The sequence below is a fragment of the Emys orbicularis genome, chromosome 18 (assembly GCF_028017835.1).
Source record: "Emys orbicularis isolate rEmyOrb1 chromosome 18, rEmyOrb1.hap1, whole genome shotgun sequence".
NCBI lineage: Eukaryota > Metazoa > Chordata > Testudines > Emydidae > Emys > Emys orbicularis.
In genome coordinates this window covers 6,811,868-6,829,969 of record NC_088700.1, presented here as the reverse complement: position 1 = coordinate 6,829,969, position 18,102 = coordinate 6,811,868, and the positions used below count along the sequence as shown (strand labels likewise).

Genomic DNA, 18,102 nt, shown 5'->3' with positions numbered 1-18,102 from the left:
CAGGGAACAAGGCCAGCAAGCAGCCTAAGTGCCAAGCCGTATGAAATCAAAGAGCTTTGCTGTCATTCGTCGCTTGCATGTGTGTTCTGCATGCGTCTGTCAGGGAAGAAGGATTGTCTCATGGATAAAGCAAAAGGCTAGGAGTCAGGAGAAGTGGGTTCTACCTTAGCGGTAGCTACGCACAGAAAGAAGATCTAGGCATCACAATGTGATCAGTGAAAATGTCCGCTGTAGTCAAAACATCAGGGTGCATAAGGAACGGGACTGAAAATATCCGAATGCCATCATGTAAACCAATGGTACGCCCGCAGTTGGAATATTATGTTCCGTTCTAGGCACCCAGTGTCTGTAAAAGGATCTAGAAAAAGTGAGTGCTCAGTCAGGTTTGGAAATGATTAGAGCCATGAAGAGAGAATGAAAAGGTTGGGGATGATTTAGAGGCACACAGAATAATAAACAGTGCAGAGAAACTAAATCAGGCACTGCTATATGGTCTCAGAATAGAAGAAGAAGATGACAGTCCATAAAATTGAAAGACAGTAACTCTAAAACCAACAGAAAGAAATCAACACATAATCAACTTGTGGAACTCATTGTCACAAGATATTGATATCAAGGCATTAGTAGGGTTCAGAAAAGGATTACAGTATATGGATACCGAGAAAATCCACAGCTGTATTAAGATGGGGGGGAGGGGGGAGAAGAGACGTGAACCCTCATGCTTCAGAACAAAACCAAACACAAACTCCATAATTGTCCACTCTGGGATATCTCTCACATTCCTCTGAAACATCTGTTCTGGCCAATGTCAGAGACAGGACAGTGGGCTAAGTGGACCACTGGGCTGACAATATATGGCAGATCCTTGATTGCTATAGATATGCTCTTTAATTTAAGAGATGTATTAGCATGGATTCAGTTCACTATTTTTAAGCACTCTCTCGATTATATATAATAATCTATTCCAAAGGTATATTTACTGGTGTAGTTAATTTCTGGAAGTATTGTGCAGAATGGACAGAAAGGCAATAATTAAATCAAATCCTTAGAAAGGAGTTTAGTGCCTCTCCAGTGACTTCGTCAAATCTCTCCCACCCCACATCCCGGACCGATCTGCAAAAGTGGCAGCAGCGACAAAATGCACGTGCAGCTGTTGTGCCCATAAAACCCACATTTGCATGAGCAAAAAGCATTTGTGCAAGCAAAAAATTATGGTTCAGATCTTCAGCTGATGTAAATTATTGTTGCTCCATTGATTTCAATGGAGTTATGCTGATTTACAGCAGATGAGGATCTGGCCTGTAATTTTTTTTTTTTTTTTAAACTCTTCTGGCCTGTATAATTTATTAAAAAAAAAAAAAAAACCTCCGGAAGATTTTACAAGGGAGTGTATGGAATGCCCCCCAGCATGACAGAGAAGTTAGAAACGAGTGAGGAGTTCCAGATTTCAAGACAAGTCAAACATTTGCAGGTTTATTGCTCTGGGACTGGCTTTAGTTCACCCTTCTTTTTTGTTATTGTTCTCTTTAAAGTGACAGTTTATGAGACCCGGCAAATATAACATCTCTTTTATTGTCTCACCCCACTTGAGTGTCAGCACCTGCCCAAGAGCCTGCTGGAGAGACGACAGCATGAAGAGAAGCCCAGGCCTCGGCTATGGGTCAAAGTGCCAATAGCTGAACAACCTGCTGGAATGAGTCAAGTATGCTCAAGGGTGTTATAAAGAGGACGGTGATCAATTCTTCTCCAAGTCCACCAAAGGTAGGACAAAAAGCAATGGGCTTTATCTGCAGCAAAGGAGATTTAGGTTGGATATTAGGAAGGCGTTTCTAGGAGATATATATTGTCGGAGAATAACAATGTGTGCTTCCACAATATATCTCCTCAATATATGTTCCATTCTATGCATCCGAAGAAGTGGGCTGTAGCAGCAATGTTGTGACGCTGGCCAGGTCATGCCAGCGTGTATTCAGGCCAGTTCACTTGTATATTAGTATAGATCAAAGTGATTGCTGAAGGTAGCAGAGTGTATTTAGTTTTAGCAGCAATGAAGCAAGTAAAGGCCCAGTTGTCGCTGTGATGCTCAGAGCCTCTCTCGCGTGCACACTTTAACTAAAGACAGAACCAAAGCAAATCCTACACGTTCGTGACGTTATCATCAGTGGGGGGAATGGGGCTTTTCACGGAGAGAATTCCATCGCCTGGTCCCTGCTAACAGTCATGGAAGCCGCGCTGCTCTGATAATCAATACGTGAGCGGGTAGAACTGATGTGAGCCTTTCTCCTTCTGAGGCTACTTTTTGCTCCCCCAGAACGACTTCCTTCCAAGTGGAGATTCACTGCGACGCACCGACCGTTCCAGCCTCTCTCCTCCATTCCCCCAGTCAGTCCGTCCCCTGGTTTCAGATTCAGGGAGAGATACCGCACGGGTGCTGCTGGGGAGTGAAAGCTCTGGGCTGCGAAGCGCATGAGCCTGGCTTGGCTCGGCTCCCACTCAGCTATTTGTGCTGCGTCTCTACAGCTCACGAGGGTGATTCCTAGAACACTCCACGCCTTGTACAGCGATTACCCGTTCCGCTCACTTGGCCCGGGGAAAAGAACAAAAAGAAAACGGCCCCTCGTGCGCACAAAAGACCACATGCCTCGGACCTTTTCCTTGTGGCAAGTAGGGGGAGACGGCTACGAGCCAGGGCTGAACTTCAGAAAGCTGTCTCTGAAGAGGCACTAGAAAGCTCTCCAGGGCAGGCTCTCTGTTGAGACTTCCAGCCTCTGCGTAGCAAATATCTTGGGAACAGTTTCTCTGCTGGTAATGAGGCTCTTTTGCTTCTGGCTGGGACCCGGCAGCACTGACTGGCCCCTGCAGAAGTAAACCATGAGGAAAGGCGCTTCAAGAGCCCGGTGAAAGTTCAGGTACCTACCCCTGGTATTTCAAAGGAATCTACACAACCGCGGCAGCGTCCCAGGTGGCAGCCACAGTGTCGTCCTATTAGAATGTAACAAACCCATCAGTGGTCTTGTCTCTCCATGATTCCAGCTAGTCTTTTTCTTCTTCTCATCCCCCTCCTCTTTCCTAGGGCTTGTCTACACGGGGAAGTTTTACCAGTTATACTGGTGTAATTATAGCAGTATAGTTAACAGGTGTAGCTATACTGGTATAATCCCCCTTGTGGACACGTATTGCAAATAAGGGTATGTCTTCACTACCCACCGGATCGGTGGGCAGCGATCGATCCAGCGGGGATTGATTTATTGCGTCTAGTCTAGACGCGATAAATCGACCCCCAAGCATTCTCCCTCGACTCCTGTACTCCAGCTCCACGAGAGGTGCAAGCAGAGTCGATGGGGGAAGCGGCAGCAGTCGACTCACCGCGGTGAAGACACCCCGGTAAGTCGATCTAAGTACGTCGACTTCGGCTACGTTATTCATGTAGCTGAAGTTGCATAACTTAGATCGATTCCCCCCCCCCCCCGCCCCAGTGTAGACCAGGGCTAAGTGTGCTCACATGGGAAGTTATACCAGTATAGCAACATCAGTTTCAATTCACACCTTAGCTTATACTGATCTAACGTTCCTGTGCAGACAAGCACGTACCCTTTTCTTTTCACCCAACACCCATGCTAGGCACTGGTCCTAGGAAAGGTGCTATTGGGGGAAGACCTTAACCAAAAAAGTGGGTCTTGCGTTTGATCTGGTGAGCACTCAGCCTGTTCTCCTCTAGCGGTGTGCTCCATAGCCTGGGACCCCCTTTGAAAATGCTCTGTCCTTCGCGGCTGAGTCTCCGAAACGTCTTCGGTGCATCTTGGAGAGTTGCCAGTGGAGAGGTGTTCGCTGGGATAGCCAGGTGCTAACCCAGGAAGAGCCCTAGAGTTGGGCAGGGACTTTGAGCTCAATTGGGAAAGGAATGAGAAGCTAGTAGAGCGCATAAGCACCAGTGCGAGTGGCTCACGTTGGCCTTTAGTGCTTAAGAAATGAGCTGCTGCTTCTGCGTGGCATTCACGTGCAAGCCCAGGCAGAGCAAGTTCCAGCACTGGTGTCTGGAGAGGCCATGGATAACACGGGTTAGGAGAAATTTTCGCCGCTCACGGATAAACTACCATGCAGATAGGGCCCTGTCTGTTTTCCAGCCACAGTGGAATCCCACCGAGCTATTTAGCACAGCCAGCCACAGTCACTTCCACTCACGCCTGCTGTTGGCACAGCACCATTCCCTCGCTGGTGACGTCAGGCTTTTGACGTCTCGGCCTCGCAGTCCAACGGCACTCGTGACCAACACATCAGTTCAGCGCGCTGTTTCTGGGCTCATAAAACCACTTGCCAAAAGCACTTGCCCACTCTAAATAAGACAAGTGAAAGAGCCCCCCGCATCCTGCCTACGGGGGGAATCGGCAAGATTTTCCGTTCTTTTTACAGCGACGGCTCGCTATACTCATAAAAAAAGCCTAGTAAAGCCATTTGTCACGGGGAATGTTTAGAGATACGGCGTGCATGAAAACTGTTCAGTGTCCAAACACATCATCGGCCCGTCTCTGCAAGTCTTCATTCCAATCAAAACCAGGTTCCTCTTTCTTGTGACTATAAATGGTCTGTGTTGAGAGAACTGAGAGCAGGGCAGTTCTAGCAGAGGAGGGGGCTCTGCATTCACCTCCCAGGTGGATCTTCCTGCCTGCCAGAGGAGGGTTTGCATGTGCAGGGCCATTCCTGCAGCCCTTGGCTGTGGTGCCTATGGCAGAATTCCCACTATTAGCCCTAGGTTTGTTACTTGGCTGTTTCCATTCCCATCAGACGGGCACTTAGGCCCTGACACAGCAAAGCACTTTAGCAAGCAGGGGAATGTAGGCGCGTGAACCATCCCATTGACTTCGACAGAAGTCCTCGCCGGCTTAAACAGAAGCCCAGGCTTTATGCGCGTTGTCGGATGAGGACATGAGCTGCAAGTCCCAGTCCAGGCACCAGTCTGTTCTGGATGGGAATTAGAAACCGCCAGTTTTCACCTCAGTCCATTTAAAAAAAAAGGGGGGGGGGGTGGGAAGGATGGGAGAGCAATACCCACGTGAGACCATTTTGGAATCCAGTGTGTTCTCCTCTAAAATTAATCCATCCATTTAAAAAGTGACCTTTCCAAAGCATTGCCCGCCTTTCCTCAGAGCCTTTTTGCACATGACACATCCCAGCCGGGCAGAAGGAACTGGCGAGCCAGATCGGTGAAAGAATGAATCAACCTGGACCTTTTCGCTCGAAACCTTGAGCAAACAGAACCCTTTCTCCGGTTTCCTAGCCTTTAATCGGGGGGACAGCAGCCTTGTGGTTAGGGTGCTGGCCTACCACCCAGGAGAGGGGAGTTCACATCCCGTTCTGCAAAATCGGCAAAATATTCCCCTCTCTTAGAAGCCTGGTGAGGCTCTGTCCATTTTGACTGTTACGCTGACTGGAGTGGCTCACAACTGTGAATTCCTGCCTCAGGGCAGACTGGCAGAAAGCAGGGTAGATACCCCAAACTGGTAGATTTCACCAAGCCAGTGACAAATGTGAGCTCCTGGAGCACTACACCAGTCTTACCATGGAGTCACAGACAGACCCTTAGACTCTCCAGCCTATCTTACCACCCAGACCAACTGGACTTTGTGATTAAAAAGTCACTAAAATCACATCTCATCAGGTTGCTCCCAGTTCCAAAAGACCAGCCACTTACCCCAGATCAGTTGGTATTCTAGATCCTAGACAATGCTGGTAGGCAATTCTTTAGTAAACTAACTAAAGGTTTATTAGCTAAGAAAAAGAAATGAGATTTATTGAGAAGTTAAAGCAGGTAAAATATATGCACAGGTGAGTCACAGTTTGTAATACCAAGTGGTGGCAGTGATATAATAAACTGCCAGTTTCCCAAAAGTCTTTTCAGGGTAGCCAGATTGTCCCTGGGGATCTCCACTTTGCATCAGTACACTTCCCTGTAAGAGTCCAAACAGTCCAGAGATGAAGGATCTTTCCTTGAATCCATATTTATAGCTTCTTCTGACAGAAAACAAGCTGTCAGTGTCTCTACCCACGTGGGCTTTTCCATTGACGACGGTGAGCGAGGAACACACTTTGAGCCTCTGACCTCCGGCCATCACACACAGTGGCCATTTGCTTTGAAATTAGCACTTTTTCTGATAAAGTCCTTCATTAGCATTCCGCAAGGCTTCCTTGATGGGTTATTTAGTTACAGGAGAATGTACAATGCAAATGTTTGCTGCTGCATCATAACAGGATACAGATAAGAGAAAACAATGCAAGTAACTGGCCCATTGGTGTTTACGCTTCATAAAACTAAATACACTCTGCTACCTTCAGCAATCACTTTGATCTATACTAATATACAAGTGAACTGGCCTGAATACACGCTGGCATGACCTGGCCAGCGTCACAACTACTGCCAAGTACTTGAGATGCTTGGATAGAAGGTGCTTTAGGATGAGATTTCAGCAGCTCAAGTGAGTTAGGAGCACAAACCTCAGCTGACCAGCAATAGGACTCGTGCTCCTGGGCCATTTTTAAAAGCTTTGGAAAATCTCACCCTTAGCAATGCCAAGTAAAGTAGTGAGATGCACCGTGTAAGACGCAGAGTCCCCTGTAAAGCACATCAGCATTTGGACCCAGCCTTAGCATATGATCAGTTACAGGGAAATGGGAGCGACTTTTGCTAAGGGCCCTGCTATAAAAATATAACCAAACAATCCCTCTTCACCAACCCCAGCCCCACCCCACACCAGACCCAATCTGTACCCTGACTGCAGAGAAACAGTTCTTCAGAAGCCCAATGCTTCCTATGCAAACGTGATCTACCGGAAGCAAAGCAAAGCCTCTCCCAGCCCCATGGGGAGCTGGATCTGTCCTTACACCTCTCCCAGCTCACTGGCAGCACGCTAGCTGAATTCAAGATCCCATCGAGCCCTTCCCAGTCCTGCCAGCTCCGTGCAAGGGCCAAGGCCAGAGGGCAGATGGGCTCCCAGAGAAGGGAACTTTGGCAGATAGGTGGAGAGGGTGAGCAAAGCCTCCTCTGGAGAAACCGTCCCAACCAGCTGAGTGCTCCTGGCTCAGGGGGACCAAACAGCAGAAGGGTTGCAGCACAATGATATTGACCGGCCTCCCATTCAGACGTGTTGGGGCTGATCCCCCCGCCCAGCCCAGCCGCCCCCCCTGCGCGTTCTCCTACTTTACACAGCAGCTAAGCCATCAATGACCATAACAATAAGAATACAGCACCTTGCATCCCAGGCTTGTAGACATCTTTACAGTGATGGTTTGTGGCTCACACACCTGGGGTGAGGCAGGCAGGCAGGCAGTAACTATCTTACAGAAGAGGAAACTGAGGCACAAGATGTCATACAGCTAGTCTGCAGAAAAGCTGGGGAAAGAACCCAGGTGTCCTGACTCTCAGTCCTATGCTTTAGCCGCAAGACCATCCTTCCCTGAGGTATATGGCTTAACTCTGTAAAGCCCTTTGGAATCCAAGCGGCGTTCAAAATGCTACAGAAAATAAAGAGCATTGCAATGCACAGGGTTTTGCAACTCTCAAGGAGGAAGCACGGTCCGGTGGTTTTAGGACACTAGCCTGGGATTTGGATTCAATTCCTTGCTCTTGTGTGACCTTGGGCGTAGTTTCTGGGCCTCACTTCCCCACCCGTAAAATAGGGATAATATCTACTGCACAGCACTGTTGTGGGGTTAAGTACGTTAAACTCCGAGCAAAGAAAACGTCTCTTTGTTGGTGTCCTTCACTGACAGATTTCACCCATTAGAGGCTTTAAGCAACAAATAGTCTTCACTAAAGGACAGACTTTGTGGATTCTCGTCTAAAAAGTCCAGCCAACGGCAGCTTCCAGGGAGCTGGCTCTGCAGTGTCGTACTGTGACCCAGCGGACACATCTAATTTTACCTCGTCACGTTAGCATCTAGGGTGGGATTTGCCGGATCTGAGCTAAAAAAGGATCATGTAAATGAGGATTATAGCTTAAAAAGCCCACCCACGCGCCCATAAAGCAAACTGCAGCACTGCTGCATCGGGCTTCAGCAGAAGGAAACCGAATAGAGTGGCCATGACATACAGATGCTCTGTGTGTGTGTGTGTGTGTGTGTGTGTGTGTGTGTGTGTACGTACACGCATGCATACAGCATGGCCACACTTTTCAGAGGGGCTCAGCACACATAACCAGGGCCAGTGTTTCAAAAGAACTCTGCACCCGAAGTGTCACAATAGGGGCCACTGGGTGCAGAGCACTTTTATAAATCTGGCCCCGTGTGTGTGTGTGTGTGTGTGTACTTCACACATGCACCCATACACATTATTACATAGACCTATACATACGAATAGGCATGTGAGTACTTGTGCACACACACACCACGCACACAGAGTACTGATGAGCGCATCAGACTATCTGCTAGCTACGGTGCCATCATCACAGGGATGTCTCAGCATCTTACTGCCCATAGCTTTTTATGTATGAAGAGAGGGGCAAACCCTAGAGAGGGAGTACAGCACCCCCTGCTGGAAAGTAGGGGAAGTCACAAGCACCCCCATTGCAAATGAATATTGGAAACGCTAGCATTTTGCTATACGCTCCCGTCCTTCATGGTAACCGCCTACATTTCAAAGCGAGAAAAGGCAGACAGATAAAAAACAAGGGACAAAGCTCTGTGTAAAGAGAGGAACCAACCACAGTAGGGAAACCAGCCCACGCTGATTTATTCCTGGCCCAAAAGCATGCGTTTGTACCAGCGTATAACCCTTAGCCTGGCTACTGATTGAAAACAAATCCAATCAAACCCTTCTTGCTAGCTCTTCACTGAATATGGGCCATCAGCCACCAAATATGGGACACCCCTTCAAATACAAGCCAGGTGGTCACCCTCAGCTTTCAGCCCAGGGCACTCCTGAGCGTCTGATCCATTCTCTACTGGGGCGGGATCAAAGGGGCCATGTTCGGTGCATGCAGGGAACAGACTCAGGCTTGTCCTTCTCTAAATGCTGCCACCCTTTCTCACGCCCTGTGCCCTTTGCGTGGTACATTAGGCTCATATCATGCTGTTGGCCCAGCGTGCAGAACAGATGAGAAGAACCCTAGGCCTCTGCCCATATTACAGACAAAGAGGCGTAGAAGAAAAACCTCAGCCTGAAAAGCCAGAGCGGGCTGCGAGGCAACGCGTCCCGTTCTATGCAAGGCCAGAGAAGATGTGAAAGGGGCTTTGGCCTCGCGAGTGCAGCTGACACCAGCATTAGATTGCCAATAGGTAGGTAAAACCTTTCTCACCACTGCCCAGGAGAGAGAACTCTTCCAGAGGACCTCCAGCGGGGCACTGTCTGATTTCCCTAATGGTGTTGGGAACAGTAATTCCCTCGCCTGCGTGCACATTTCTATGGTAGAGGCTTGGGAGCTTGCACATGTATAAGACGAGATAGTCAGAATGGCCCCTTCTAGCCTTAAAAAAATAGATCCGTGTGCGTATAACTTAGGGTCTGATCCTGTAAACACTATGGGTTTGTCTACACTTGGAAATTCACCAAAATAGCTGCGCTGGACTAATGCGTTGGGTATAAATCCTGCAGCGCACATGCCTATATAGCCACTTCAGTACACTTCAAAGTGCCAACAAGCTCCTGAGCAGAGCGCACCCTGTCTGCAGGATTGGAAAGTACTCAGGATAGTAACTTGTCTTTTGGTCTGAAACGTGCGACGTTCCTCCCTGTGAAATAGCAATAAATAAAGTGTGCATGTGTGCGCACACGCGTGTGAGCACTTCTACCCCTTGCTGGCCAGTGTGTGTGTGAAGGCCTGTGCATTTGGGGAGGGGAAAACCAAAGGGGTTACAAGTTCTGGTTCAGACCTGAATCTCAACCTCAAAGCAACTCCTCAATTGCCACCCTCTCTCCCCTCCGCCAGCCCTCACCTCCCAGGGGTGGCTTGCAGACAGCTTGGCTTTTCTGCATCAAGACTTCCACAAGGTCCCCATCCGTCAGTGATGTTCAGTGGGGGCTTTACTACCGCACGCAGCAGCCTATTTACTTGCCATTGTGTTCCTGGGGGGATGCCGTTTGCCTGACTGCTTGATGGAGCTGGGCTTTTGTTTGGTTTCGGGCTGCAGGTTTGTGTTAAAAATACAAGGCTATTTCTGGCAGAAATGTTTTCTCTCTCTGTGTTCCTTCTGCTGCCCCCGTACCGCCGCCGCCTCCTCTTTGGCTCGCTGAGCTTTGTTTTCCTAGCTGGTGACCAGCCTTGCACGGGTAAACAGAGGAAAGCGTTCTTCCTAGTAGACTCCCATTTTCCAAGGTGCTGCCTGGGACTGGGATATCAACTCGGAGAGTTCTCTTAAAGGGACACAGTCCTGATAAATATCCTACGTAGGGCGGTCTGTGGCTCCCAGCCCTGGGCTCTGACCAGTAGACCATAATCCAGGGAACCCAAATGCAAGAGTTGAGATAAATCCAAATACCTCAAACCCTAGGGAAGTTTTGAGTCTAGATCCAAACTTTGCAGCTCAGATTCATTTCTAGCTCGTACAAAAAGCTTTGGTTTCCCCTGATTGTTGTTAGTGTTTTTAATGCTAATAAAATAGGTCCTTTGCTTGTTTGTTTTTTCCACATTTGGACTCAAATGTCCCCCCGCCGGATTTTGTGCGAGTGCATGAGAACGGAGCATTCCCGTGGAGCCAGCACGGCTTAGCAGTGCCCATTTTATTATTTAAATCATCACTGTCGCTCGGAGCGCAGAACAGCCACCTAAGGAATCATAAGAACACGATAAAAACAGAAGAACGGCCATCCTGGGTCAGAGCAATGGTCCGTGTAGCCCAGTAAGTATCCTGTCTTCCAACAGTGGCCAGTGCCAGGTGCTTCAGAGGGAATGAACAGAACAGGGCAATTATTGAGTGATCCATCCCCTGTCGTCCAGTCTCAGCTTCTGGCAGTCGGGTGTCTAGGGACACCTGGAGTATGGGGCTGTGGCCCTGACCATCTTGGCTAACAGCCATGGATGGACCTATCCTCTATGAACGTATCTCATTCTTGTTTGAATCAGAGCTCCTCATTTGAGATCACTCAGTGAAAACATTTCAAAGCCACCTTGCCCACAATAAAGAAACCTGCAGTTGCTTGCGGGTCTGACTCCCCCCTGCAGTACTGAATACAGAACCCACACAGCTGCAGGAAGCCGCCGCAGGGGAACCCATTAGCTGCCTGTCAGAATGGAAACCAGTACCACCAACACAATCAGAAAATGACTGTGTGCTGAACAGCTTGATGTTCAGGGATAACAATATATACAAAAAGACACCAGCAGTTTCCCAGACTGGGACCCTCTGCAGTTCAGGGACCAACCGCGTAAGTCAAAGCAACTCCACTTCTGACACCGAACGCCATAACTGCCAGATGACACCACCACAGCCAGTGATTGAACACAACTGGCACCAACTTGTTTATTCCCAGTTTCCCACTGCGGAGCTCCTTTGCCGACCCCGCTATGCAGTCACTAGCGATCCCTCAGTGAGGAGGGGCTGGCCTACGCTCTTCCCTGCTCTCTGAAGCAGCACATAATGACACTCAGCTACTTCCCAGGGCCTACCCAGAGCTCTGGCCCCTAGGAGAACATCAGCACCAGCCCAGGGATGGGCTCAGAACAAAAAACGGGCCAACCTTTTCCAAAAGCGACTCGTGATTTTGGACACTCAAGTGGGGACTCCTAAAAAGGGTCTGATCCCCCGAAAGTGCCGAGCACTCGCCCCCTGAAGAGCAGGCATCCTCTCATGTATCAAGTTAGGGGCCCGCAAACGGAGACAGCCAAAATGGCTAGAAATGTTGGCCTCACACGCTAACACTCCCACACTTAGGAGAAGTTCAGGTCCCCTCTCTAGTAAAAACAGCAAATGGAAAACAACCATAGGATCGTTCACATCATCACAATTATTAACAATAATAATCCACAGCTCTTACAGAGCACTTTGTATCAGTAGATCTCAAAAGGAGATCTTTATAAAGGGAAGTCAGTATCATTATCCCTATTTTAAAGATGGGAAAACTGAGGCAGGGAGCAGTGAATTGACTTGCTGAAAGTCACACATCAGGCCAGTGGAGAACTGGGAATAAAACCCAGGTCTCTGAAGTCCAGTGCTCTATCCAGGTCACACTGCCTCCAGCCTCGTCAGGTTACACATGTGACAAGAACGAACATTTTAAAAAAGCTCAAAGAGCTCTGTCGGGAAACTCCCCCAAACCCTCATCTTCCTACCGATTGAGACACCTGGAGTCGGACATCACTGGCATCCAGTGGTGACGTATTGGAATCCTGGGATTTCCTCTCTGAACTGGACTGGTTCTCCTGATATTTCTTGGATCTCACAGGCAGAGACAAGAAGTCCTTTCCCGTGATCTTCAGGTTTCCCATGTGGTGGCTATCCCCATTCTGCTCCTTGGGAGGACAAGAAACAGTTATTGCACAAATCATACAGCTGAGGCTTAACGTGGTGATTGCAGGTTTACACCTAGAATCTGTAAGAAATTAACCTGGAGATTAAAAGGCATAATGACATATTTATGATGGTGTCAGGGAGTGCTAGGTATAGAAAGTTTTAGAACATAAGAACGGCCATACTGGGTCAGACCAATGGTCCATCTAGCCCAGTATCCTGTCTTCTGATAGTGGCCAATGCCAGGTGCCCCAGAGGGAATGAACAGAACAGGTAATCATCAAGTGAACCATCCCCTGTCACCCACTCCCAGCTTCTGGCAAATAGAGGCAAGGGACACCATCCCTGCCCATCCTGGCTAATAGCTATTGATGGACCTATCCTCCAGGAATTTATCTAGTTCTTTTTTAAACCCTGTTATAGTCTTGCCCTTCACAACATGCTCTGGCAAGGAGTTCCACAGATTGACTGAGTGTTGTGTGAAGAAATACTTCCTTTTGTTTGTTTTAAACCTGCTGCCTATTAATTTTATTTGGTGACCCCTAGTTTGTGACTGATGCACCATTTAGTAGCGGACAATATACATTACTGGAGAGGACGTATCATTCACAGGAAACAAAATTAGTCCAGCTTACACTAGCTGGTCATTGGCATTTTGGGGGAGCACATCATCATTCTTGAAGAGTCCAGGATGGGAAGGGGTGGGGACCTGTTGTTCTGTTTAGAGAGGGAGGGATATTTTAGATAGTGTGTGTGTGTGTGAGTCCAGACCAGGAATATATTATATTTACCAGGCACATAGATAACCATCCTGCAGGCCTGGCTGCAATCCCAGGACAACGTATTAAGATCTGATTGGAGGTAACCACCGCATCAGAGAGGTCTCCTAGTTGCCTTCTCTTTTCCTGACTGTCAGCTCTCTACCTCTATAGCTGCTTTTCAAACCCTGCTCAGGTCGGTCAATTCCCCTTCCCCAAAGGGGCCTGGTTCCTTGCTGGAACAATACCGCAAAACATTTGAGTGGTGTCAGCTAACAAATGGGACCTGGGACTTTCAAGGATATCACCCGTTTGTAGCGAAAGCACAAACAATCCTGCACAAACATCTTGGTCTAAATCACTGATGCAGCGCGTGAGACAGAGACAGCATCTTCCTCTAACCACCTAGCACATGGACAGTACTCAATAAGGATAATAAACAGGATGCAAGGATTTCCTATAGGAAACCGAGGAGAACCCAGCAGCTTGGTCACATTTCAAACTACTCAGAGAGAAAAACTACCAGGTCAGGCAGACGCAGGTGACTCAAAGCAACTCCCCAGAAATTGATTCAATCACTTTAATTCCATCCGTAGTGGGTGTAATTGTCATAGAAAAAAACATTTACCCTACAGATAGTAACAGGTATCTCTGATTTGCAAACACAAAGGGTCCTTAGAGCTCAACAAAGGAATCAGCTACTGCAGGAGTAGAATCACTCCCTTTCCATCCACTTGCTTCCACACCTAGGGAGATATTCTTCCCTTTCATACATCCATCCTCAAGGAGCCCAGCACAGATCAGGGTTAAAGGTGAGTAATGACCCAAAAGGCAGAGGTTATAGTTTTGTCTGAACACAACTGAACTAGCTGAACTTCCTGAATCTGCAGAGAGGGTCGGGGGGGCCTCCCAAGAATGGGCTTCCTGGAGGTGGAGTATTTTGGAGCTTAGTCTGGATGGGACCAAGAAGAGCAGAGGCACGTGGGTTCCAGAGAGAGGAGATCAAGCTGCAGAGATTTAACCTGGATCCAAGTTTTGAACGTCCCGAAGTTCAAGAGTCGTTTGGATGAAGGATTTTGATCTCTTGATGGCTCTTAGTTTTATCCACGTTGGCTGGCAAAGCCCTATTCTAGAATCCTTTCATGCATCTTCACCAACCTCCCTCTGTTGGAAAGCCACATGCAGTAGCTCTTCATATTGACAACAAAAGACACCTCCAGAGAAAGCAGAAAAACAGTGCCAGGATTCCAACGGCTCCTCCTTTTGGACCATGAACACTCTTTCCTCATCTGCCTATGGCATTGTATTGGGAACCAGGTGACCCGAGTTCCACTCCCAACTCTGCCATTGACTTGCTGTGGGGCCTTAGGCAAACCACTTCGCCGCTCCGTGCCTCAGTTTCCCCAACTGTGGCTCAGTAGGATAGATAGCATTGGGCAGGTCTGTACGGCATGCCCCACGCGGCTTCACAGGCAGAATAGGTCAGTTGCACAGCCGGCCTGCCCAGATCTTTGGCAGTAAAGCAGACTCACTGGATGCTAGGAGCTTCCGCCAGGAGGGAAGAGACCCCAGATGAAGAGCCACTTTCAGCAGGATAGTCAAAAACACTTGACCTTGTTGCCGGTGAAACCCTCCTCCAAGCAGAGCTGTGAACCTTGCTGCTCCAGCAAGTCCAAGCCATGGAACTGTTGGGGAGTCCATCTGTTCGCTACATCTGCACCTCCTCGGCATGACTAACCACAGCGGAGTCCACAGCGACTCTCAGATAATCTGATCAGTGCCCTGAGATACAAAGCTGTGTCAGAGCCGGGGAGCGTGTTTCTCCTGAGCGCAGGGGGAGTGACGGAGCACAGTTAGCTCAGGGTGCAAGTGTGAAGTTCTCAACAAGAATCTTCCTGACCCTCTCCTTGGGGGTCTGCCCGGAGGGGAAGTGCCCCCAACTAACAAGCTGTTCCTTAAAGGAGCTTACCATGGACAAGCAGAGTGTAGTGATTGCTGGGTGATGGCAGCTGGTGACAACCAGACTGCCCTGTTTCATGCCTTGCTGTCCATCTTTGCTCTGATAAACATTCATCATCAGCCCCGCCACTCACCCAGCCTTTCTGAGGGTGGGTATTACAATCCCCATTTTGTAGATGGAGGAACGGAGACAAGAGAGAGGTGAAGTGACTTGCACAAGGTCACAGAGAAGGTCAGACTCAGGAAGAGGAACCAGTTTCCTAATCCAGTGTCCTGCCCATTGGATCACGTAACCTCCATTTCTGGAAATAAAGCTCCTCCCATTCCAACCCCCCATGTTTGTTTGTTTTTTAAATCCCTACTAAGACCTCCGCCCCAACCACGGGCTCCTGTTCCTTACTTCCCTCCCCCAGATGCATCCAACTTCCCACCCTCTCCCTGTCTAACAAACAAACTATCCCTCACCGGCCTGGCTACTCTGACACATGGCTATTTCTGTTGTGTGGCTGAGGCCTCGGCACAGACCGAACCCGACAGGGGCTGCGCCGGTGCAGGACAGCATGGAGGGGTTTGACGCTCACAGCATTTGAGAGATCCATACTGGAATACTGCATCCAGTTCTGGTGTCTATATTTCTAAAAGGGTGCAGGAAAGAGCCACAAAAATGACTTGAGGGCAGGAGAAAGTGCCATAGAGTGAGACACTTAAAGAGCTCAGTGTGCTTAGTTTATCAAAAAGAAAATGGAGAGGTGATTTGATTACAGCGTACATGTAGCTTCACAGGGAGAAAATACTGGATACTAAAGGGATCTTTAATCTGGCAGAGAGAGACATAACAAGCAGGGTGGATTGATTTATATCAAAGAAATTTAAATCAACCAATTTTAATGATGATTAAAATCAATTATTTAAATTGAGGTTTACTCCTTGCTGATTGAAATCATGCTTTGCATTTCTACTTTTTAGTTATTTTACTAAAAGGTTGATCTCATTAGTTGGTAACCACTAAAACATGTTGATTTGCAGCTAAATATAGCATTTACACTAAATTTGGTACTACTTTTTGCTAACGAGGAGGATATACTGTGTCTATACAAATTTATTTAACCAATTATATAGTATAATTTATATAACTTAATTTATTCAGATTCTTAATTTTTACGTTTTTATATTAGAATATGGTTAATGATGCATTTCTTATTTACTAGATGACGATTAATTTATTTACTTGTGATTTGTATTCATGCTCTATTTGGATGTTAATTCAAATTCAATTAAAATGCACAAAAAGAGCATTTCTCTGACATAAATAAAAGTACCTTAAAAGTGCTGGATACATAACCAAAAAGTTTATTAAAACATATTTTACATTTTAAGCTAAATGAGCTATTAAACAAAGGAAGTATTATCTGTAGTTAATGAACCGAACAGCTTGTTTTTGGTCACCATGTCCTTCAAGGATTTTAGAACTAGTAGATCTCATCTCTCACACCTAGTTTTTATTCATAGATTGGAAGAGGAAAACAAGCTTTCCTGTTTTTTTCAATTCCCAATTGGTTTCTTAACTTTGAATGAACTGGTCATTGAATTGAACTGGCTGAATAAACTAAAACGAAGAAAATATTCTTTCCGCACAAGCAGAAGAGGCTACTGTTGTCAAAAACTGATTTAATACTTCAATGAACTTAGGTTCTGGGCGCTGACCCAGTGACTCCTACCAGTTCAGTGGTCCGACTTTCTTTAAAACACTGCAGCAAACATATACTGCTTAGCATTTTTTTGGTATTTAATTTAAATTATTTTAATAGATTATAATAAATTGAGGCCTTAACATAGGTTGTCAATTTCACATTTAATTTTCAATAGGTTTGTTAAAAAAAAAAACCTGCATTAAATTTAAATTTAAAAAATCCTTTAAAAAAATCATTTATTTTTATCCACTCTCCATCCAACATGATCCAAAAGCTGGAAGTTAAAACCAGACAAATCAAATCATATAACAGAGCACAATGGTGATTAACCATTGGAACAAATCCCCAGGGGATGGGGTGGATTCTCTATCCACGATATCTTTAGATCAAGACTGGATGCCCTTCTGGAAGATGCTTTAGTCAAACAAGTTACTGGGCTCAATACAGGGGTAACTGAAATTTGAGGCCTGCGTTATACAGGAGATCAGACTAGATGATCTAAAATGATCTCTTCGGGCCTTGACATCTATGAATCTGTGAAAGTGACCGAGGGATCAGGGCAGGAAAGGGCGAGAGAATTGGGCGATGGGGTGGAAAAGGGGTTGGAGAGACTGAAGAGATGAGACAGAGATGTGAGCTTTAATCCGATCACTCTTCCCCCACTGGGAGCTCAGAGCGGATGCCCCCCCCTCCTGGGCTCTAATCACATTCCCTCCAAGTGGGCTGAAGAGCAGAAGGAACAACACATCTGACATCTGACGAGGCCGCCAGGAAGAGACCAAAATACACTGTGACGTTGTGCAGTCTATATGGTTTTATAAAAACATGATAATAAGTGAATATAATGCAACTGGGATATGCTTCGTGCAAAAGGTCTCTTGTAAGGTATCATTACAAAGCTCATAATCTACTGAGTGTGATCATCCTATTTGTAGAAATGTACCACTCTTGTATCTAAAACTAGAAATATAAAACATAACTCTGAGGGCCTATTGTAATTCTGCAAAGTGTGGGCCATTAATGATGGTTTGGAATCTTGATGACTCCCATTAACAAGGACCATTGTCTGCAGATGGCTGTATTTACCTGCTAGTCTTCCTGTATATGTGTGTGCTGGCAAGTGGGCAATGAAGTCTTGCAGTGACATGTGATCATGTCACCTGAACTGGAATCCATCTTTAACCTGGTGCTTTTCCAGTGAGGGGGGGTGGAAACCCAGAGGGACAAAGGGTTCCCGCCTTATGCAAAAGATATATAAA

At 47.1% G+C, this 18,102-nt stretch overlaps 1 protein-coding gene across 1 annotated transcript in view; it reads right to left on the bottom strand.

Moving 5' to 3' along the window:
- The window catches only part of GPSM1 (G protein signaling modulator 1), a 124,435-nt gene that overhangs the window by 28,874 nt on the left and 77,459 nt on the right, over positions 1-18,102 (bottom strand). Inside the window, exon 11 of the mRNA XM_065418823.1 lies at positions 12,258-12,437. Within this exon, the coding sequence (XP_065274895.1) occupies positions 12,258-12,437 (180 nt within the window). The remainder of the gene's footprint in view (positions 1-12,257; positions 12,438-18,102) is intronic.